This window comes from Camelus dromedarius, chromosome 11, assembly GCF_036321535.1.
Source record: "Camelus dromedarius isolate mCamDro1 chromosome 11, mCamDro1.pat, whole genome shotgun sequence".
Classification (NCBI taxonomy): Eukaryota; Metazoa; Chordata; class Mammalia; order Artiodactyla; family Camelidae; genus Camelus; species Camelus dromedarius.
In genome coordinates this window covers 58315677-58334149 of record NC_087446.1, presented here as the reverse complement: position 1 = coordinate 58334149, position 18473 = coordinate 58315677, and the positions used below count along the sequence as shown (strand labels likewise).

Here is an 18473-nt window from a genome sequence, read left to right as displayed (position 1 = left end):
CTAAGCATTAGTACAACGTATCGTTTTTAATGTCCGCATAACCCACTGAAGTGAAAATCATCCTCACTTTAGAAATCTTAAAAACCGAGTTTGGAGAAAGAATTTAAGTTACTAGTCAGCGATCACTGAAGCTCTAACAAGTGGAGCTTGGATTCAAAACCAAGTCCTCAGCCAAACTGCAAACTTTAAAGTTCCTACATTTTACAGCACTGCCTTTCTCCTTGATAACGTTTCAGAGATTTGGATTTTGAACACACACAGAGCTTGTCAGAATACGAGATCTAGTAATTGTGTTTACCACCTTCTTTTATACCCCAAGATTCCCATACCCAGATTATAAGCCATAGCCCTTGAATAAGTTCCAACTCCAGGAAGGTGCTGAACTGACTAGTTCTGATACCAAAGGGACCATGGTAGTTGTTTCTTCCAGGTCACTCGCAACTAAGGTGTCTCCCAAGACCTCCTTGCTGGTCTCTGGTGGAGGGGTGTTTGCCTCTTTCTCACTGTAATACTGGATCAGCTGTTGAACCCCAAACTTCACTGCAGGTTTAAGTGCAATACCGATCAGTAGTCCCTTGGGCCCACCCATGGCCATCAGAAGATCATAACCCAGATCTATGACCCCATCTTGGCCCCGTTCCTTGGCCTTGTCCAGGCAGTTCTGAGCAGCATAATACAATGCTGTGCCCAGGCTGTAGAAGGTTCCCACTACCGGCAACAGCTGGACTGTATTGTACACACCCTGCTCCTGCTCCTGTTCACAGTCCTTGACAGAGAAGGCTCGTCGGGCCCTCTGTGGGCCTGGATGCTCCCTGGCCAACAGCTGCAGAGCAGAGGCCAGGGCATCCACTGACACTCTCCTTCCTGTGCTTCTGCTTTTCTCGAGCTCTTGAAGATGTCTCATGAGGATCTGGGTAGCATTTACACCCACCTGGCGATAGAGCTGAAGCTGCAGGACCCGTACCTCAGCCTGACAGCCCGTTTCCTCCAGGGCGATCATCAGTGGCAGGCTTACCAGAAACTTGGGTAGAGGGGCCATGTGGATGAAGCCAGGCAGGGACTTTGGGAGCAGCATTTGGCAAGACAAGGGGTCTGAGGAAGGTGGCCAGGATCCCAAGGATGAGGGAAGATGCATCAAGACATTTGTCTGGTTTCCATATGAAATGGCATCCACAGCGTACAGGTAGTAGCAAAGAAGTAGCTCAATCGGCATCATGATGAGTCTGAGGCCACGCATGTCTGGAACAGAGTGAGCTGGAGAGGGGAGAAACCAGAAACATACAAACCATGTCCCTAAGGGCTGTGGTCTGAAAGGAGCCCAGGACTCAGGGCACATCTCATCTATTACCTCCAAACTTCTGTTCTTTTCAGGTAAAGGCCTAAGAAACAGGAAATGCAACCCAATTGTTCCCACTTGGCCTTCTCAATCTTCAGGTCATCAGGGTTTTCCTCTGCCTTACTTGCACCCATTTGTAGGGGATCCCAAATTACCACACAGTCCAGCGATTAAGAAGTGAGACTGCCTTGCTAGGTTTGGTAGCTCCTCGATCCTGTTCTGCCTACTCCTCTGTTCCATGAAGAAAGTCGGTATTTGTTTTCCCCTATCACCAGTAAGAGATGTAATCTTTGCAAATATTTGTCTGTTTGTGCTGGCTTCTCAAACCTCGTCCCCTTGTCACACTCAACCTCAATACCTAAAACCCTGTTCTTTGGCATTTCCTATAATTCCCTGCCACATTCCTACTCTAGTCCATGATAGGAGAAAGGAGACAGAATCAGAACAGATTGGATGTCTTTCATGATCTTTTATTTTATTTCTCTTTTCAGTTTAAAAATTAAATTAGCAAGCTATATTGTCAAGTTGGGGGTTTAGCACAGGGTAGATGAATGAAAAACAAGTCAAAATATTTCTCATGCTTATTACATGCCCAGCATAGGATAACTGAAGTAAAGAAAAGAAAAAAAGGGAAAATGGAATGAGAAATAAGGACTGAGAGCTACTAAGTGGAGAGGGGCAAGGTTAATACCAGTCACCTGTGTGTTTTAGCACTGGGATGAAATAAAGAACATGCATCTGTCCTAAGTGGTGTCCAACATTCTGCCTACTTACTGTGTTCCATCCTTGAACAGAGTCGTGGGAAATCAGACTTGTCACCTAGGTGACATTGAATATCTGAATTAAATAATCTGGACAAATTCCTGAAACAGTTTCCCCCAAAACACTTCAGAATAACTGTGGAACATTTGATAAATTATATTGTAATCATCTATAGACACTGAGAGGCCCATAACGTGGAGGTGTCTTCAGCCTTTGTCTAATTCTTCAACATGTTTCCAAGACTCATATCTGCAGTTCTAGGGGTTGTTGATAGCAACGCTTTAAATTGTGTCATCAGCTAGCAACATGGAAGCTGTTTGCTTCTCAGCAAATTCAACCACCATCTGAGCTAACAGGTAGACCAGCCACTCCAGTGGGTGTACTCACCATCATTAACACACTCCTCAGGGTGAGTGGCTGAGTTTTGGATTTATCCAAGCTTCTCTGCGGGTCCCCCAAAGATCCCTCAGAATGACTATAGTATTGCCAGTGCCTTCCTCCTCATCATGCTTTTTACTCTCATGGATGAGAGTTTCAGTGGTGTCCTTTCCTCCCATCTTAACAAGCTGAAGCTGCAGAAGGTGGGCCTCAGTTGGGCAGCCAACCTCCTCCAGGACCACCTCCAGAGCTAAGCTGGATAGGTACTCAGGCAGAGGGGCTAAGGAGGAGGCCATGCCCAAAAGATCCTGGCAGGTCTTGGGATCTGGGAGAGGGATCTGGTTGGAGAGCCTGTTCAGAGCATGCCCAGTTTCTGTGAAAGACGGCTGGAAGTTCAAGGCTCCTTTCTGGCCATTTCTTGGAAAGGCAGCCACTGGGGACAGGAAAACACAGCAAAGGAGCAGCACAGTCTGGACCATGGTGGGTCAGCAGAACAGCCCTGCTGGAAAGAAGCAGTGCTCAGGTTGGGAAGTGGGGAGAGGCCTAGGATGAAGAGACACCGAGACTGGTCAGAGCTAGGAAGTGTCAGGCCTTGGAAATTTCAGTTACTCTGGACATACTTCACTCCCACTCTTAAAAGGCCATGAGAGATCCTCAACTGTTTTGAGGAAGAAACAAGCCAGAGGAACAAAAAAGTCCAAACATCTCCCTTGCTTTGGTATCTTCATGACTGGGATGACTTTTCTGAATTTTTTAATTGCTCTTTCTCCCTTACCCCAGCCAGAATCACGAGGAAGCCAGAACGCTGACAGTGCCCAAAACAGTGAAGGACATAGCATTTGCAAATATTTATACATCTCTTCTAGGTCCAGACTTTATCCTCCTCACCTTTGGCCCATACTGACAAATAGGCCTTTCCCCTTTTCGCCCTGCTAGTTCTGCCCCGTATCCTTGTTGTCCTAAGGTTTTACCCTGGACCTATACATGAGATGAGGAAAAGTTCCTCTGTATCTTCTGAAGGGGAGAATGGATAAGGCAGAAAGGCTGATGATCTCTGGTAAGAGACCTCCAAAACATTCCATAAGTTCTTTTTCAAAAAGATACATTGAGTGGAGGCCAGGAAAACTGAAAAGACTGGTAAGTTAAATGAAATCAGTGCAACTCTTATTTCTCACTTTTCTAATTCCAATGCAAACCATAAATGAAACATGTTCATCAGCTAGGTAGTAACACTTTCCAAATCTAACCAAAACTCCAAACATTTGGTTTCATTTGGGGTCTAGCCATAACTACAATCCAAAAATTAGGGAAAGAAGGTATTGGATGCCTTCTGAAACTGGTACAGATTCCTACATAGCGTTACGGCAAAAAGTTTCTTTGGTGCTGTCACTCACTTCTGACAGACAGCCAAAGAAAACAGGCCAGAGGTGGGGCGGGGGCTCAGAGTCCTTTCCTCTATTTATTTCACTTCTCAGTTCTCAGGAGTGGCCCTTGACAACTAAGAGCAGACAGAAGAAAGAAGAGGGGGAGATCTGTAAGGACACACTTCCAAAATTGGAAGTAGCAAGAACTAGGTGCGAAGGGGTTCAGCCCTACTGAACTGACCAGACACTAAATCCCTGGGGAATCCCGAGGACTCTACAGTTTCTGTGAAGCAACGTAACAAAGGGTAAATATTTAACCCTTTCTCCTAGAATCTATCAAAAAGCAAGAATATCTATGCTTACCACTTTATCACCATTGTACTGGGAGTCTTAAGTAGTGTAATGAGGCAATAATAAAAAATTTATGGCGTAAAAGTAGAAAAGAAGAATCAGAACTGTATTTATTTAAAAACAGCATAATTGTTTATGTAGGAAATCCTAAAGAGCCAAATTTTTTAAAAAACTACCAGAACTAATAAGTGAATTTAGGAAGGTGACAGGATAAGATATTAATATAAAAATATTTCTGTGTTCTAGGAGCATACATTGAAAAGTTAACTTAGAAAAACAATTCTAATTAAAATGCTGTTAAAAAACACATAAAATTCGGGGGGAGGGTGTAGCTTAGTGGTAGAGCACGTGCTTGGCATGCACGAGATCCTGGGTTCAATCCCCAGTACCTCCATTAAAAAAAATAAATGAAGTAGATAAATAAATAAATCTAATTACCTCTCCCCAAAATTAAAAAAAAAAGCAAGGAAAGATAAAAAACAAAACAAAAAACCACATAAAATTCCTAAAAGAAGGAACAAGACAAAGATGCTTACTCTTGCCACTTCTATTTAACATTGTACTGGAGGGTTTAGCCAGAGTGACTTAGCAAGACAATGAAATAAAAGACATCCAGATTAGAAAGGAAGAAATAAATATCTCAGTTTGCAGATAACATGATATTGCGTATAGAAAACTCTCAAAGAGTCCACACAAAAAATTATTAAAATAAGTGAGTTCAGCAAAGTTGTAGAATACAAGATCAATATACAAAATAAATTACATTTATATACATTTGTAGTGAATACTTTGAGAATTAAATTTACAAGATAGTTTCATTTCTGATAGCATCAAAAAGAATAAAATGCTTAGGGATAAATTTAACAAAAGAAGTATAAAACTTGTGCACTGAAAACTACAAACAATTATCAAAAGTGATTAAAGAAGACTAAAGACTGAAGGACAAACTAAACCTAAAGCTAGCATAAGGAAGGAAATGATAAAGATTAGAGCAGGATAAATAAAACAGAGAATAGAAAAGCAATAGATAAAATCAATAAATCCAAAATTGATTCTTTTTTTTCCAAAATTGATTCTTTAAAAAAAAATCGACAAAATTGACAAACCTTCAACTACATTGAATTAAAAAAAAGAGAGAGAGAAACTCAAATTACTAACATCAGTAATAAAAGTGGGATGCATAGCAAAGGAAACCATTAACAAAATGAAGATACAACCTACTGAATGAGAGACAATACTTACAATCTATACATTTGATAAGGGGACAATATCCAAAATAAGTAAGGAACTCATACAATCCAATAGCAAACAAACAAACAAACGATCTGATTTTAAAATGCGCTGGGGATCTGAACGACATTATTCCAAAGAAAACATAGAGATGGCCAACAGGTACATGAAAAGGTGCTCAGTATCACTAGTCATCAGAGAAGTGCAAATTAAAACCACAATGAGACATCACCTCACACCTTTTAGAATGGTTATTATCAAAAAGACTAGAAATAACAAGTGTTGGCAAGGATGTGGAGAAAAAGGAACCCTTGTGCGCTGCTGGTGGGAATGTAAATTGGTGCAGCCATCATGGAAAATAGTACGGAGGCTCCTCAAAAAATTAAAAACAGAACTACTGTATGATGCAACAGTTTCACTTCTGGGCATTTATCCAAAGAAAATGAAACCACTAATTTGAAAAAGTATATGCACCCCCATGCTCATTGCAGTTCTATTATTTACAAGAGAAGCTTCCTAAGTGTCCATCAATGAATAGATAGATAAAGAAACTGTGGTGTGTATGTGTGTGTGTGTGTGTGTATATATATATATATATATATATATATATATACACACACACAGTAGAATATTCAGGCATAAAAAGAATAAAATCTTGCTGTTTGTGACAACATGGATGGACCTTGAGGGCATTACACCAAGTGAAATAAGTCAGACAGAGAAAGACAAATACTTTATGATCTCACTTATATCATAAGTGGAATGTGGAATCTTAAAAACAAAAACTGAACTCATAGATACAAAGAACAGATTGGTGATTGCCAGAAGCAGATGGTGGGCAGTGGGCAAAATGGATAGAGGAGGTCAAAAGCACAAACTTCCACTTATAAAATAAGTAAGTCCTGGGGATGGAATGTACAGCATGGTATCTATACTGTATAATAATAATTATTATTATTAATTAGTATAATCAATAATACTCTATTTTATATTCCAAAATTACCAAAATAGTAAATCTTGAAAGTTCTCATCACAAGGAAAACATTGTATCATTGTGTGCCGAGGGTTGTTAAATAGACTTATTGTGATCATTTCACATTGTATACAAATATTGAATCATTATGTTGTACACCTCAAACTAATATAAAGTTATATGTCAACTATATCTCAATTTAATAAGAAATGAAAGTGGGAATGTTATTACTTGTTTTGCAGAAACAAAAATGATTTTAAGTGAGTACAATGAATAGGTGTATGCCAGTAAATTGGGTAATCCAGATGAAACAGACAAATTGCTAGAACCATACAAGATACCAAGACTGAATCATGAAGTGACAGAAAATCTGAATGGACCTACAGTTAGTAAGGTGACTGAATCAGTAAAAAACTTCTCAATAAAGGAAAGCCCTGGACCAAATGGCTTTATTGGTGCATTCTACCAAACATTTAAAGAAGAGTTAATACTAATCCTCCTCAGACTCTTCCAAAATAAGAGGAGGGAACATTTATAACTAATTCTAGGAGACCAGCATTACCCTGATATCAAAGCCAGACAAGGACACTACAAGAAAAGAAAGCCACAGACCTGTATCTCTTGAGAATATTAATGCAAAACACTTACAATCTGAATATGGTTGCATATTAGAAGTATTACACACCATTTATTTATTTCTAGAATATAAATGTGGCTCAATATATGAAAATCAACCAGTGTAATTCATCACATTAACAGAATAAAGGAGAAAAAAATCATCTCAATTGATCATCTCAATTGATGCAGAAAGGCATTTTACATCAACAAACTAGAAATAGAAAAAACTAAGTATCTCAATAATAACAGCCATATATGAAAAACCCATAGCTAACATCATGTTCAATGACAAAAGACTGAAAGCTTTTCCTCTAAGATCAGGAACAAGACAAAGATGCTTGTTTTCAACATGGTATTGGAAGTTCTAGCCAGAGCAATTTGACAAGAAAAAGAAAAAAGGAACATCCAAGCAAAATTATCTCTGTTTGCAGAAGATATGATCATATATGTAGAAAACCCTAAATATTCGCGCACACACACACACTTGTTAGAATTAATAAACAAATTAAGAAAAGTTGCAGGATCAACAAAATCAACACCCCAAATTAGTTGCATTTCTATACACTAACAATGGAAAATCTGAAAAAGAAATAAAAAAAAATTTTTTTACAACAGCCATCAAAAAGAATAAAATAATTAGGAATAAACTTAACCAAGGAGGCCAAAGACTTGTACAATGAAAGTTACAAAACATGGCTGAAAGAAATTAAAGAAGGCATATATAACGGGAAAGACATCAAGCCCATGGACTGGAAGACTTACTATTCTTAAGATGTCATTACAACCCAAAGAGACTAAAAAATTTGATGCACTCCTTGCCAAAATCCTAGTGGGTTTTTTTTTTCCCCCAAAATAGAAAAACCAAACTAAAATTCACATGGAATCTCAAGAGACATTAAATAGCCAAAACAATCTTGAAAAAGAAAACAAAATTGAAGGATTTGTTTCCTGATTTCAAAATTTATTACAAAACTACCTTAATGGAAAGAGTGTGCTATTGTCTTAATGACAAGTACCTCATAGGAGCTATTCTGCAAGGCCAATTAAAGCCATACTTGTATGCTTTTGCTACGGTGAGAGAATTCCTTTTCTTAAAAATGAAGATACCAACTAGGACACACAACTCAACAAGGTTTGTCTCCCAAGACAATATGCTTGGGCAAGTATTTTCTGAAAGTAATTCTAGTTTTGCCCTAACTCAGATATGTGGATAAGAAATTATGCTTAATATATCAGGAACTTATAAAAATCAATGAGAAAAACAAAAAACTTTAATTAAAAAAAAGAAAAGAAAATTTGCAAAAAAAAAAAAAAAACCTAAACAAAACCCAGTGTGATATTGGCATAAAGATAAACACATAGACCAATGAAATAGAATAGAGAACCCAGAAGTAAATCTTTGTGGATATAGTTAAATGATTTTTTTATGAGGGTGTTGAAACCACTCAATGGAGCATATGGTGCTGGGACAACTGGATATCCACATGCAAAATAATAAAGTTTGACCCTTCTCTTATACCAAATATGAAATATAACTCAAAAAGGGTCAAATACTTAAACATAAGAGCTAAAACTAAAATTCTTAGAGGAAAACATAGGAGGAAGCTTCGTGACCTTGCATTTGGCAGTGATTTCTCAGATGTGACACTAAAAACACAGGCAACAAAAGAAATAATAAATAAATTGGATTTCATTAAAAACTCAAATTAAAATTAATTAATTTTTATACTTTTGTGCATCAAAGGACGCTAACAACAGAGTGAAAAATAATCCACAGAATGGGAGAAAATATTTTCATATCATATAGTTGACAAGAGGCTAATATCCAGAATATATAAAGAACTCCTACAACTTGACAACAACAAACAAACAATCCAATTTAAAAATGAGCAAGTGACTTGAACAGACATTTCTCCAACGAAGACATACAAATGGCCAACAAGCACATGAAAAGATGCTCAACATTACCAAACACTAGGAAAATGCTAATCAAAACCACAATGAAATACCAGTTCACACAACCTCAATGTCCCTCACAGATGAATGAATAAACAAAATATGGTATATACATAACGATGGAATATTATTCAGCCTTAAAAAGGAAGGAAATTTGAACACTACATAACATAGATGAAACTTGAGGACATAGTGGTAAATGAAGTCAGCCAGACACAAGAAGACAAATATTATATGATTCCACTTTCATGAAGTACCTACAGAGGACAGTGGGGAATGGGGAGTTAGTGTTAATGGGTACAGAATTTCAGTTTGGAAAGATAATGAAAAAGTTCTGTTTATGGACATGGTAACAGTGTACAACAGTGTGAACGTACTTAATGTCACTAAATTGTACACTTACATTGGTTAAAGTGGTAAATTTTATGTTATGTATATTTTACCACAATAAAAAGCATTAACCATAAAATTAAAAATCAGTAAATTGGACTTCAAAATTAAAGCTTCTGCTGCTGTGAAAATTAAGAGGCAAGGCATAGTGCAAAGGAAATACTTGTAAATATATATCTGACAAAGGATTTCTAACACATATGATATGTGTGTGAAATTTATATCAGGGATAAACAGCCAATATCCATGGATGTGGAACCTGGAATATGGAGGCTCAACTGTACTGTGACATTTATGTAAGAGACTTGAGCATCTGCAAATTTTGGTATGGGCGGAGGGTCCTGGAAACAATCCCCCTCGGATACTGAAGGAGGACCATATGCCACTATAATTTATATCAGTGGTATGATACATACAATATGCATATAGACACACAATATTAAATAAGCAAGCAACTCCGTTTTATAAATGGACAAAAGACTTGAACAGACACTTCACAAGAGAGGAGGTAACAATGGCCAAAAGATGTGCAGTAAGTCATCAAAGAAATATAAATTAATACCATTAGGAGATACTCACTAGGATGGCTAAAACTAGAAAGACATAATGTCAATTGTGTTGATGAGAATCAGCTAGAACTTTCATACATTGGTACAATCACTTTGGAAAACTGGCAATTTCTTATAAGGTTAAATATATACACACCTTATTGCCTAGCAGTTTTTCTTCTTAATATTTACCCAAGAGAAATGATAACACACGTCCCATAAAAGACAAGTATGTTCATAGCATATTTATCTATAATAGCCCCAAATTGGAAACTATCCAAATATCCACTAACAGGCACATGAATTTTAAAAACAACCATTATACATTTACAAACTGATATATTACTCGGCATTAAAAAGCTCTAATTTACTGATATACACGCAAGGACACTGATAAATCATAGACGGCTGAGTAGAAGTCAAACTCGAGAGAAGACATATTCTGTGATTCCATGTGTGTGAAATTACAGAGAGGCAACACTAAACTGCACGGATAGAAATTAGTCCAATGTTTGTATGTGGGGAGAGAGTCATGAGAGAAGAGGGCGGGGAGTGGAATTAACTGGGAACATTCCAAAGTGAAGGACATGCTTTGTATCTTGATTGATGTGGTAATTTATCTATGTATCTATCTTTGTGTGTGCTTGTTTTTGTGTGTGTCAAAGTGCTTCGAACTGTACATTTAAAATCTGCCTGTTTTATTACAGGTATCTCTTTTTTTTTTTTCCTTTTTCAAATGGAGGTACTGGGAATAGAACCAAGTACCTCGTGCAGGCTCAGCATGCACCCTACCAACTGAGCTATACCCCTATCCCCTGTTTTATTATAAGTAAAATATACCTCAGCCAAAAAATTAACAGAAGTGATTTCTGAGTGATCAGACTTGAGGGACTGTTTTTTCTTTTAAGTTGGCTAAATTTTTTGCAATGTGAATGTATTACATTTACAACCAGAAAAAAACAAAGCAATTCTTTTCATTTTAACAAAGAGATGAATGGCTCAACTAACAACAAAAATGTGTATATCCTTTGGCCCACAAATTCCACTTCTGGAAATTTATTTCCAGAAATTAAGAATGAGTCCAGGATGGGGGGATGGGGGACTGGTTAAGGGTTCACAGGCTTCAAGCTAGTATGAACAATAAAGTCCTATTTTTGCTTAAAAATGTATGTGCATATACAGTTATAGAAAAATTCTATAAGGATAGTTGGACATCTAAATATTAATAAACTATGCCTCTGAAGTGGGTCTATAGGTAGCATTAAAAAGGAGGAAATCAGATTATCAGATTGTGGGTTAAATCATCACTCCCACTGAACCAAACACTGGACTCTGAGTTTTCTGGGGAGTGAGAATGAGTCTCCAGAGAGGCCTTGGAGTCGGGTAGCAGAGCAGGGATCATTACAAGGAGGAGAGAGACATGGATCAGTACCCCCCAGTGGCTATAGGGTAGTGGATCTCAAAGTGTGATCCCAGAGCCACCAGCCTCAGCATTGCCTGGGAACTTAGAAGAAGTGCAAACTCTTGGGCCATATCCCAGACCTGTTAAATCAGATACTCAGAATAAGCTCAACAATTTGGGTTTTAACAATCCCTACAGGTGATTCTCATGTGCACTCAAATTTGACAACAGCTATTACACTATTATAGGTTACAAAGCACAGGTGGCAGTGGGGCTGTGCTAAGGGTAGGGTGGAGGTGCTTCTGACCACTTACTTCTCCAGCTGGCCCAAAAATATACTTGTTAATTGCATAAATTATTGAATGGATGCTAAAGATCTAAAAGTGAGTAAGGCAGGATTCTTGCCCTCTAGAAGCTCACACTTTAGGGGGAGAAGTAGCAGATGTGCTATAGGGTTGGTGCTATAGCAGTGCAATGAACAGAGCCCAGCTGCCACATTTTCTACATAGGTTCAAAGGGTAACAGGGACCACTTTTCAAAAGAAGTGACCATTGAGCTGACTCTTGAAAGTAGAGATTTATCAGGAGGACAACTGGGATGCGTGTGTGTGTGTATCTGTGTGTGTGTGTGTGTGTGTGTGTGATCGAAACCTTCCAGTAGAGGGACTGGCATAACTAGCCATTTAGAAGCATGAAAAAAGCCTGCTTTTGGAGAATGAAAAGTAGCCCAAGATGAGGATGACTCCAATGTAAATTAGGTGTGTGGGTGGCATGGCCCTGAGGCTGCTGAGGTATATTTTAGAAAAGATGACAAGGAAATTGCAATGAGGAGGAAGAGATCTAGAGTAGTCAAAGTCACAGAAGGTAGAAGGGTGGTTGCTGGGGCTGAGGGGTGGTAGAAATGGGGAGTTGCTGTTTAATGGGCAGATTTGCAATTTTATATGATGAAAAGTTTCTGGAAACAGGCTGCACAACAATGCGAATAGCTAATATTACTGAAATGTACACTTAGAAATGGTTAATATGGTAAATTTTATGTTATGTGTTTTTCACCACAATTTTAAAAACTAAACTAAAAAAAGAGGAAGTGAGAAAATTATTTTCTTCAGTTATAAGAGGTTCTTTTTGGAGGAGGGGAATGAAGAAGAAAAATTTTTCAGATTGAATGGACTCACAGGATACCAGAAAATAGGTGAAAAATACCTATACTTAATGCGTCAGTCTGTGAGAACTCCATAACAAAATACCATAGACTGAGTGGTTTAAACAAAAGGAATTTATTTCTCACTGTCTGGAGGCTAGAAGTCCAAGATCATGGAATTGGCAGGTTTAGTTAGTCCTGAGATATCTCTCCTTGGCTTGCAGATGGCTGCCTTCTGGCTGTGTCTTCACATGGCCTTTCCTCTGCGTGTATGCATTCCTGCTGTCTTTTCCACTTCTTATGACACCAGTCCCATTGGATTACGGTCCCACTCTTATGATCTCATTTAACCTTAACTACCTCTTTAAAGGCCCCCTCCCCAAATGTAGTCACACTGTGGGGTAGGGTTTCACCGTATGAATTTTGAGGGGGATACAATTCAGTCTGTAACACCTAGAGACCTTGTCCTGTAATACCAAGAATTAAAACTATGATTAATAATTTAAAACATGGAAAGAAACAGATTCAGTTTTTCAGTCGCACTACTGACATTTCAGGTGCCCAATGGACATATGGGGCTTGCATCCACCATACTGGACAGCACAGATACAGAACATTTCCATCGTCCTTCAAAGTTCTGTTGGATAGCAGTGGTCTAGAAATTGTGCAAGAAGTCATAAAACTCCTAAGGTTGTAATTGGCTCTAATTCACCCCCAGGTCCCTCTTCCCTTCCTTAATCAGAGGATCATCCTCATTCAAGCCACCTGGAAATTCAGCAAAGACTGTTAAGATTTATGTCACCTCTGATTTTCAATGCACAGATTAGCACATCGAAGAAAGATCTCTTGGGCTATGCAGCATTCTTGCTGCTGGGGCCATCGGATCTTTGTTTGGGAAACCTAGACTTATTACAGTACACAGAACCTAATAGAATAAAGAAAACATATGTGTGATTTAAGAAGCCACACAATTTTATTATGAAGGAAAACTTTTTTTTTTTTTTTGAGGTAAGAGGATTCTCCTCACTAGAATGGATAATGACAGAGTGACATACTCATAGTTGAATATTTCATTCCATATCTGAGGATTAGGACAAAGGAGTTGGTGATAATTTTTAATTCACTTTAATTTCTCCTGTGTGTAACCCCTTTATTTATACGAAGTGTAAGATTCCTAGGAACAGTGTCCTTGAATAAGGCCCACAATGAGTAGGAGCTGAGTTCACTTCTTCAGGAGCCTTGTCCTCTGACGTCGTGGTTGTTGTCTGTCACCCCTGGGCAATTTACATCTGTGGTGCCTGCCAACCCCTCCTCCTCAGTCTCTGACAGAGGGGTATTTGCCTCTTTCTCATAGTAATACTGGATCAGCTGCTGAACCCCAGCCTTCGCTGCAGGTTTAAGCACAGAACTCACCAGTAACCCCTGGGCCCCAGACAACCTTTGCGTGATCATCAGAAGGCTGCAGCTCAGGTCTATGGCCCCATCTCAGCCTCACTCCTTGGTCTACTGAAGTAGTTCTAAGCAGCAGAGTACTGGGTGGGAAGGGATAGACTGGGATTTCAAAATTGTAGAATAGATAAACAAGATTATACTGTATGGCACAGGGAAACATACACAAAATGTTATGGAAGCTCACAGAGAAAAAAATGTGACATTGAGTGTGTATATGTCCATGTATGACTGAAAAATTGTGCTGAACACTGGAATTTGACGCAACATTGTAAAATGATTATAAATCAATAAAAAATGTTAAAAAAAAAAAAAAAAAAGCAGCAGAGTACAAAGCTGTGCCTGACTTTGCAGCACATTCCCACTGCTGGCAACAGCTGGACCACGCTGCTCTTGCTCATACTAACATTCTAGGGTAGAGAAGGCGTATCTTTCTTTCCCTGTATCCCTGTATTAGGCAGGTTCCCTGCCTACTAGCTGCAGAACAGAGACCAGAGAATCCCCTGCGAAGCCCATCTCTGTGCTGCTGTCCGTGTGGCACCTTGTACGGCTTTCCTATTCTCTGGCTGTAAAGATGAAGCTTCAGGGTCTAGGAATCAGGCTGGTGATCAGCCTGCTCCAGAGACGTGCTTGGTGGAGGACAAAGTGGGTGAGGCCAGGCAAGGGCTTTGGGAGCAGAATCTGGCAGAACCAAGAGCCTGCAGAGGGTGGCCAGATCCCCAGAGAGGAGGAAAAAGGTCTTTTTCTGGGTGCCACATGGAGTGACAACCACAAGGTACAGCAGGAGGCAGTAAAGGAGCAGGTCATGATGGGTCTCGGTGAAGCCTAGCTGGATCGGACTACGCTAGAATGGAAGACAACACTCAAACTGTTTCCCTTGGGCTGTGGTCTGAAGGAGCCCGGGGCTCAGTCAGAGGACATCTTACCCAACAACCCCCAGCCTCTCTTTGTTTTAAGTTTGGGGCCTGGAATGAGGAATGGGACCTTATTTCTCTTCTTGGTCTCCCCATCCAGATCACCAGGGACTTCCTCTGCTTCACATGGACCTCATTTCATGCAGTTATGGGGCCCCAAATTACCACAAAATCCAGTCAGTGAGAAGTGAGACTGCTCTAGTAGGTCTAGACCCACTCTGCCCAGCTCTCTGTCCCATGAGGAGGGAAGATGGTTGCTTTCCCCAGTGATCAGCAAGGGCATGACTCCTACAAATGTTTGTCCATTTGTACTGACTGAACCTTGTCCCCTTGTCACACACTCAGCCTCAAAAGACCTTGGCATTTCCAACATGTCCCTGCCACATTCTATTGCTAGTTCACAAAAGAAGCCATGGAGACCCGGAGTTAAGAGAGATCAAGTAACTGTGATTCTGATATAGAAGCAACTTTTAATTTCTCTTTTCAGTTTAAAAATTAACATAAGCAAATTACAGTACCCAGTTGGGCAATTAGAAAGTGAATGGCACATGAATGGGGAAAGGTCACAATATCCTTCACGTCTAGTACATAATAAATCCACAGTATTCGACAACTGAAAGAGAGAGAAATTGGGCGAAAAAATAGCGGCTAGGACTTGCTAAGAGAGGGGACAAAGCTGGCTCCGGTCACATGTCTTTTAGCTCTAGGATCAAAAGAATAGCATACTTCTGTCCATTTCTAACGACTTGTTGTGCTCAGTCCTTGTGTACAGTCCTATCGGACACCTTTGAGAAAGGAAATATGATGCCTCACAGGCTCTCCTTATCCTATGAAGCCTGTAAAAGCTTCCTGTATATGTTCCAGTATAATGTGCAGCAGAAGGGTTATGGTACGCTTGGCAAAGTATATCTGATCTTCTATAGGCATCGTGAGGCCCTTAGCCTCAGGGCTTTTCATCAGCCGTTTGCCTACTGCTTCCAAATGCTTCCAAGACTCATCCGTGCACTTCTGGGTGACATTAATGGCAGAAGCCTTTAGTTCTGTTACCAGCTCAGTAGAAGAAAGCTTGTCAGCAAATTCAGCTATCAGTTTTGCTGTCTCATAGAGCACCCACCTATGTTCAAGCCTACATGCCTCAGGAAGGGTAACTGAGCGCTGGACCCGCCTCAGCTCCCCTGGGGGTCCTCCCTGATCCCTCAGAACAACCGTAGTAATGCCAGTCCCTTCCTCCTCATTGTGCTTTTTACTCTCACGGATGAGGGTTTCAGTGGTATCCTTTCCTCCCATCTTAACAAGCTGAAGCTGCAGAAGGTGGGCCTCAGTTGGGCAGCCAACCTCCTCCAGGACCACCTCCAGAGCTAAGCTGGATAGGTACTCAGGCAGAGGGGCTAAGGAGGAGGCCATGCCCAAAAGATCCTGGCAGGTCTTGGGATCTGGGAGAGGGATCTGGTTGGAGAGCCTGTTCAGAGCATGCCCAGTTTCTGTGAAAGACGGCTGGAAGTTCAAGGCTCCTTTCTGGCCATTTCTTGGAAAGGCAGCCACTGGGGACAGGAAAACACAGCAAAGGAGCAGCACAGCCTGGACCATGGTGGGTCAGCAGAACAGCCCTGCTGGAAAGAAGCAGTGCTCAGGTTGGGAAGCGGGGAGAGGCCTGGGATGAAGAGACACCGAGACTGGTCAGAGCTAGGAAGTGTCTTAGCCCTTGGGAACTTTAATCACCCCGGACATCAGACCTTATAGGCTGTGGGTGATACTCACCTACTCCGGGAAGAAACAGGACAGAGGAAAGAGGTCTGAACACGTCCTTTGCCTCGGTGCTTCCGTGATCTGAATCACTGCTTTCTAGATCTGATCTTCTCTTTATCCCAGCCAAAAAAGTTGACCCCTCTGAAAACAGTGAAGGACATAACATTCACAAATATTTATCCACCTCTTCGTGGTTCAGGCTTTGCCCTCACCTTTGCCCCCATGCCAACAATCAGGCCTGCTCCCTTTGTGGCCACTGCTTTTCCCGCCCCATATTCTCCCCACCCTAAGGACTTCTCTAGACCCAAACTTAGATCAGGAAAAATTCCTTTGCATCTTCTGGGGAAGCAGGGAGATCAAAGACAGGGATGCCAATGATTTCTAGGTAAAGGACCCCAAAATAATTCTTATTCAATGAATTTAACAGGTAGAGCAATGGGATGATAGTACCTACCAGAAAGTCAGATCAAACCAGAGCAACTTTCCAGTTTTGACATTCTTAATTACAGTGAAATACCCTAATTAAATACATGATAGTACCTCTTTCTAAGCCTGTGTCAAAACTATAGGGATTGACTTCTTTTCTCATCCAGGATTCTAGGTGAGAAACTGCAGTCTGGACAATAATGAACAATGGTTTATGGTGCCTCCTAAAACTGGTACAAAAGTCCACACATCACTGTGCCACAGAGCTTCCTCTGTGGTGCTATAACCCACCCTGGCAGACTGCCAAAGGGAACTGTCCAAGAAGTGGTCCTGGGTTCCTCTTCCTCTCTTACTCACTCCTCTCAGTTCCAGGAGGGGCCCTTAACAAGCAAGAAGAAATCAGTTCCAAGAATAAGAGAAGTAAGTCTTCAGAGAGCTACTGGGGACACACTCCTAAAGTTGGGGGAACTGGATGTAGAGATATCCAACCCCGTCCATGGGGAATGTCTACTGCTTCTGTCCAGCTTGGGGAAGTTTTGGATCCTATCAGATTCTTCCATTTCTGACTTGACTTCACCATCCATAACTGGTCCTGTCTCCATTTCCAGTTCCTCAGTCAGCGTCACTCTCATCTTCAATATAAAAATGACTTTCCGTTGAAATTCCTTGACTTTCCAACTCTGGTGCCTTGGGAATGACAGGAGAGACTGTGTCAATACGGCAGGAGGCTGGAAAGTGGTGGTACGTTCGTCTCCAGGACGGAGAGAAATGACAGAGGGTGAAGACAGGGGCAAGTCCTCGCAATCAGACTTTCTACCTTTACTCCTGTCCTCGTCTACTTGTTCCTCATCAATTCCCATTAGTTGTCACTTCTTGGGTAATGAGTTTCTTGTTTTAATTAAGAGTTTATATTTTAGACTAGTTTTAAGTTTATAGAAAAATTGAGCATAAAGTATAGACACCCCCTGCCCCCCAGCAGTATCCTCTCTCCCAACCCCTCAGTTTCCCATTAACATCTTCCACTGGTATGGTACCTTTGTTACATTTGATTATTATATTAAATTTTTATTTAGTTTATATTATTATGTATTATTCATTGTTACCACCTAAGTCCAAAGCTTGCATTAGGGTTCAACTCTTTGCATTGCATAGTTCTATGGATTTTACCAAATGTATAATGTATAATCTACCTTTACAGTATCATACAGAATACTTTCACTGCCTTAAAAATCTTGGGTGCTGTTTTTAGTTGCCAGTCCCCATCAGCCTGATCTCCCATTGAAATAGGAGGCATCAAAGTAACACTGTCAGCCCCCTCAACCAGCATGGCTGGTACACTGTAAGTCCTCAACACATGTGCTTCCTGCTATCATCCCCTTGGGACACCAGGCCTACTCCCTTTTGTGGCTAACAGGAGGGCCCTCAGGGCTTGTGCTCAGCACTCCTCCTCAGGCCCTGGCTCTCCAGAGACTTCAGGTTCCAGCACTGGC

General features: G+C 40.5%; 1 protein-coding gene, 1 non-coding gene and 1 pseudogene across 4 annotated transcripts; 1 reads left to right on the top strand and 2 right to left on the bottom strand.

Annotated features, from left to right (window-relative positions):
- Positions 1-172: 172 nt before the first annotated feature.
- APOF (apolipoprotein F) lies at positions 173-17268 on the bottom strand. Of its 3 annotated transcripts, XM_064491098.1 has the most exons (3): positions 17012-17268; positions 16570-16698; positions 173-1254 (listed from the first exon to the last, which is right to left on the bottom strand). In XM_064491098.1, the coding sequence occupies exon 3, from the start codon at positions 1235-1237 to the stop codon at positions 335-337; it is 903 nt and encodes a 300-aa protein (XP_064347168.1). In that variant the 5' UTR covers positions 1238-1254; positions 16570-16698; positions 17012-17268; the 3' UTR covers positions 173-334. The 3 variants fall into 3 exon arrangements, with proteins under 3 accessions (XP_064347168.1, XP_064347167.1, XP_010975153.3); XM_064491097.1 differs by lacking the exon at positions 17012-17268 and having other exon boundaries at positions 16570-17001; XM_010976851.3 differs by lacking the exons at positions 16570-16698; positions 17012-17268 and adding an exon at positions 1492-1550.
- Positions 2305-3134, bottom strand: LOC105086402 (apolipoprotein F-like; annotated as a pseudogene).
- Positions 4513-4585, top strand: TRNAA-GGC (transfer RNA alanine (anticodon GGC)). Its single transcript has one exon. It is a non-coding gene; the product is annotated as a tRNA-Ala (tRNA).
- Positions 17269-18473: the final 1205 nt, after the last annotated feature.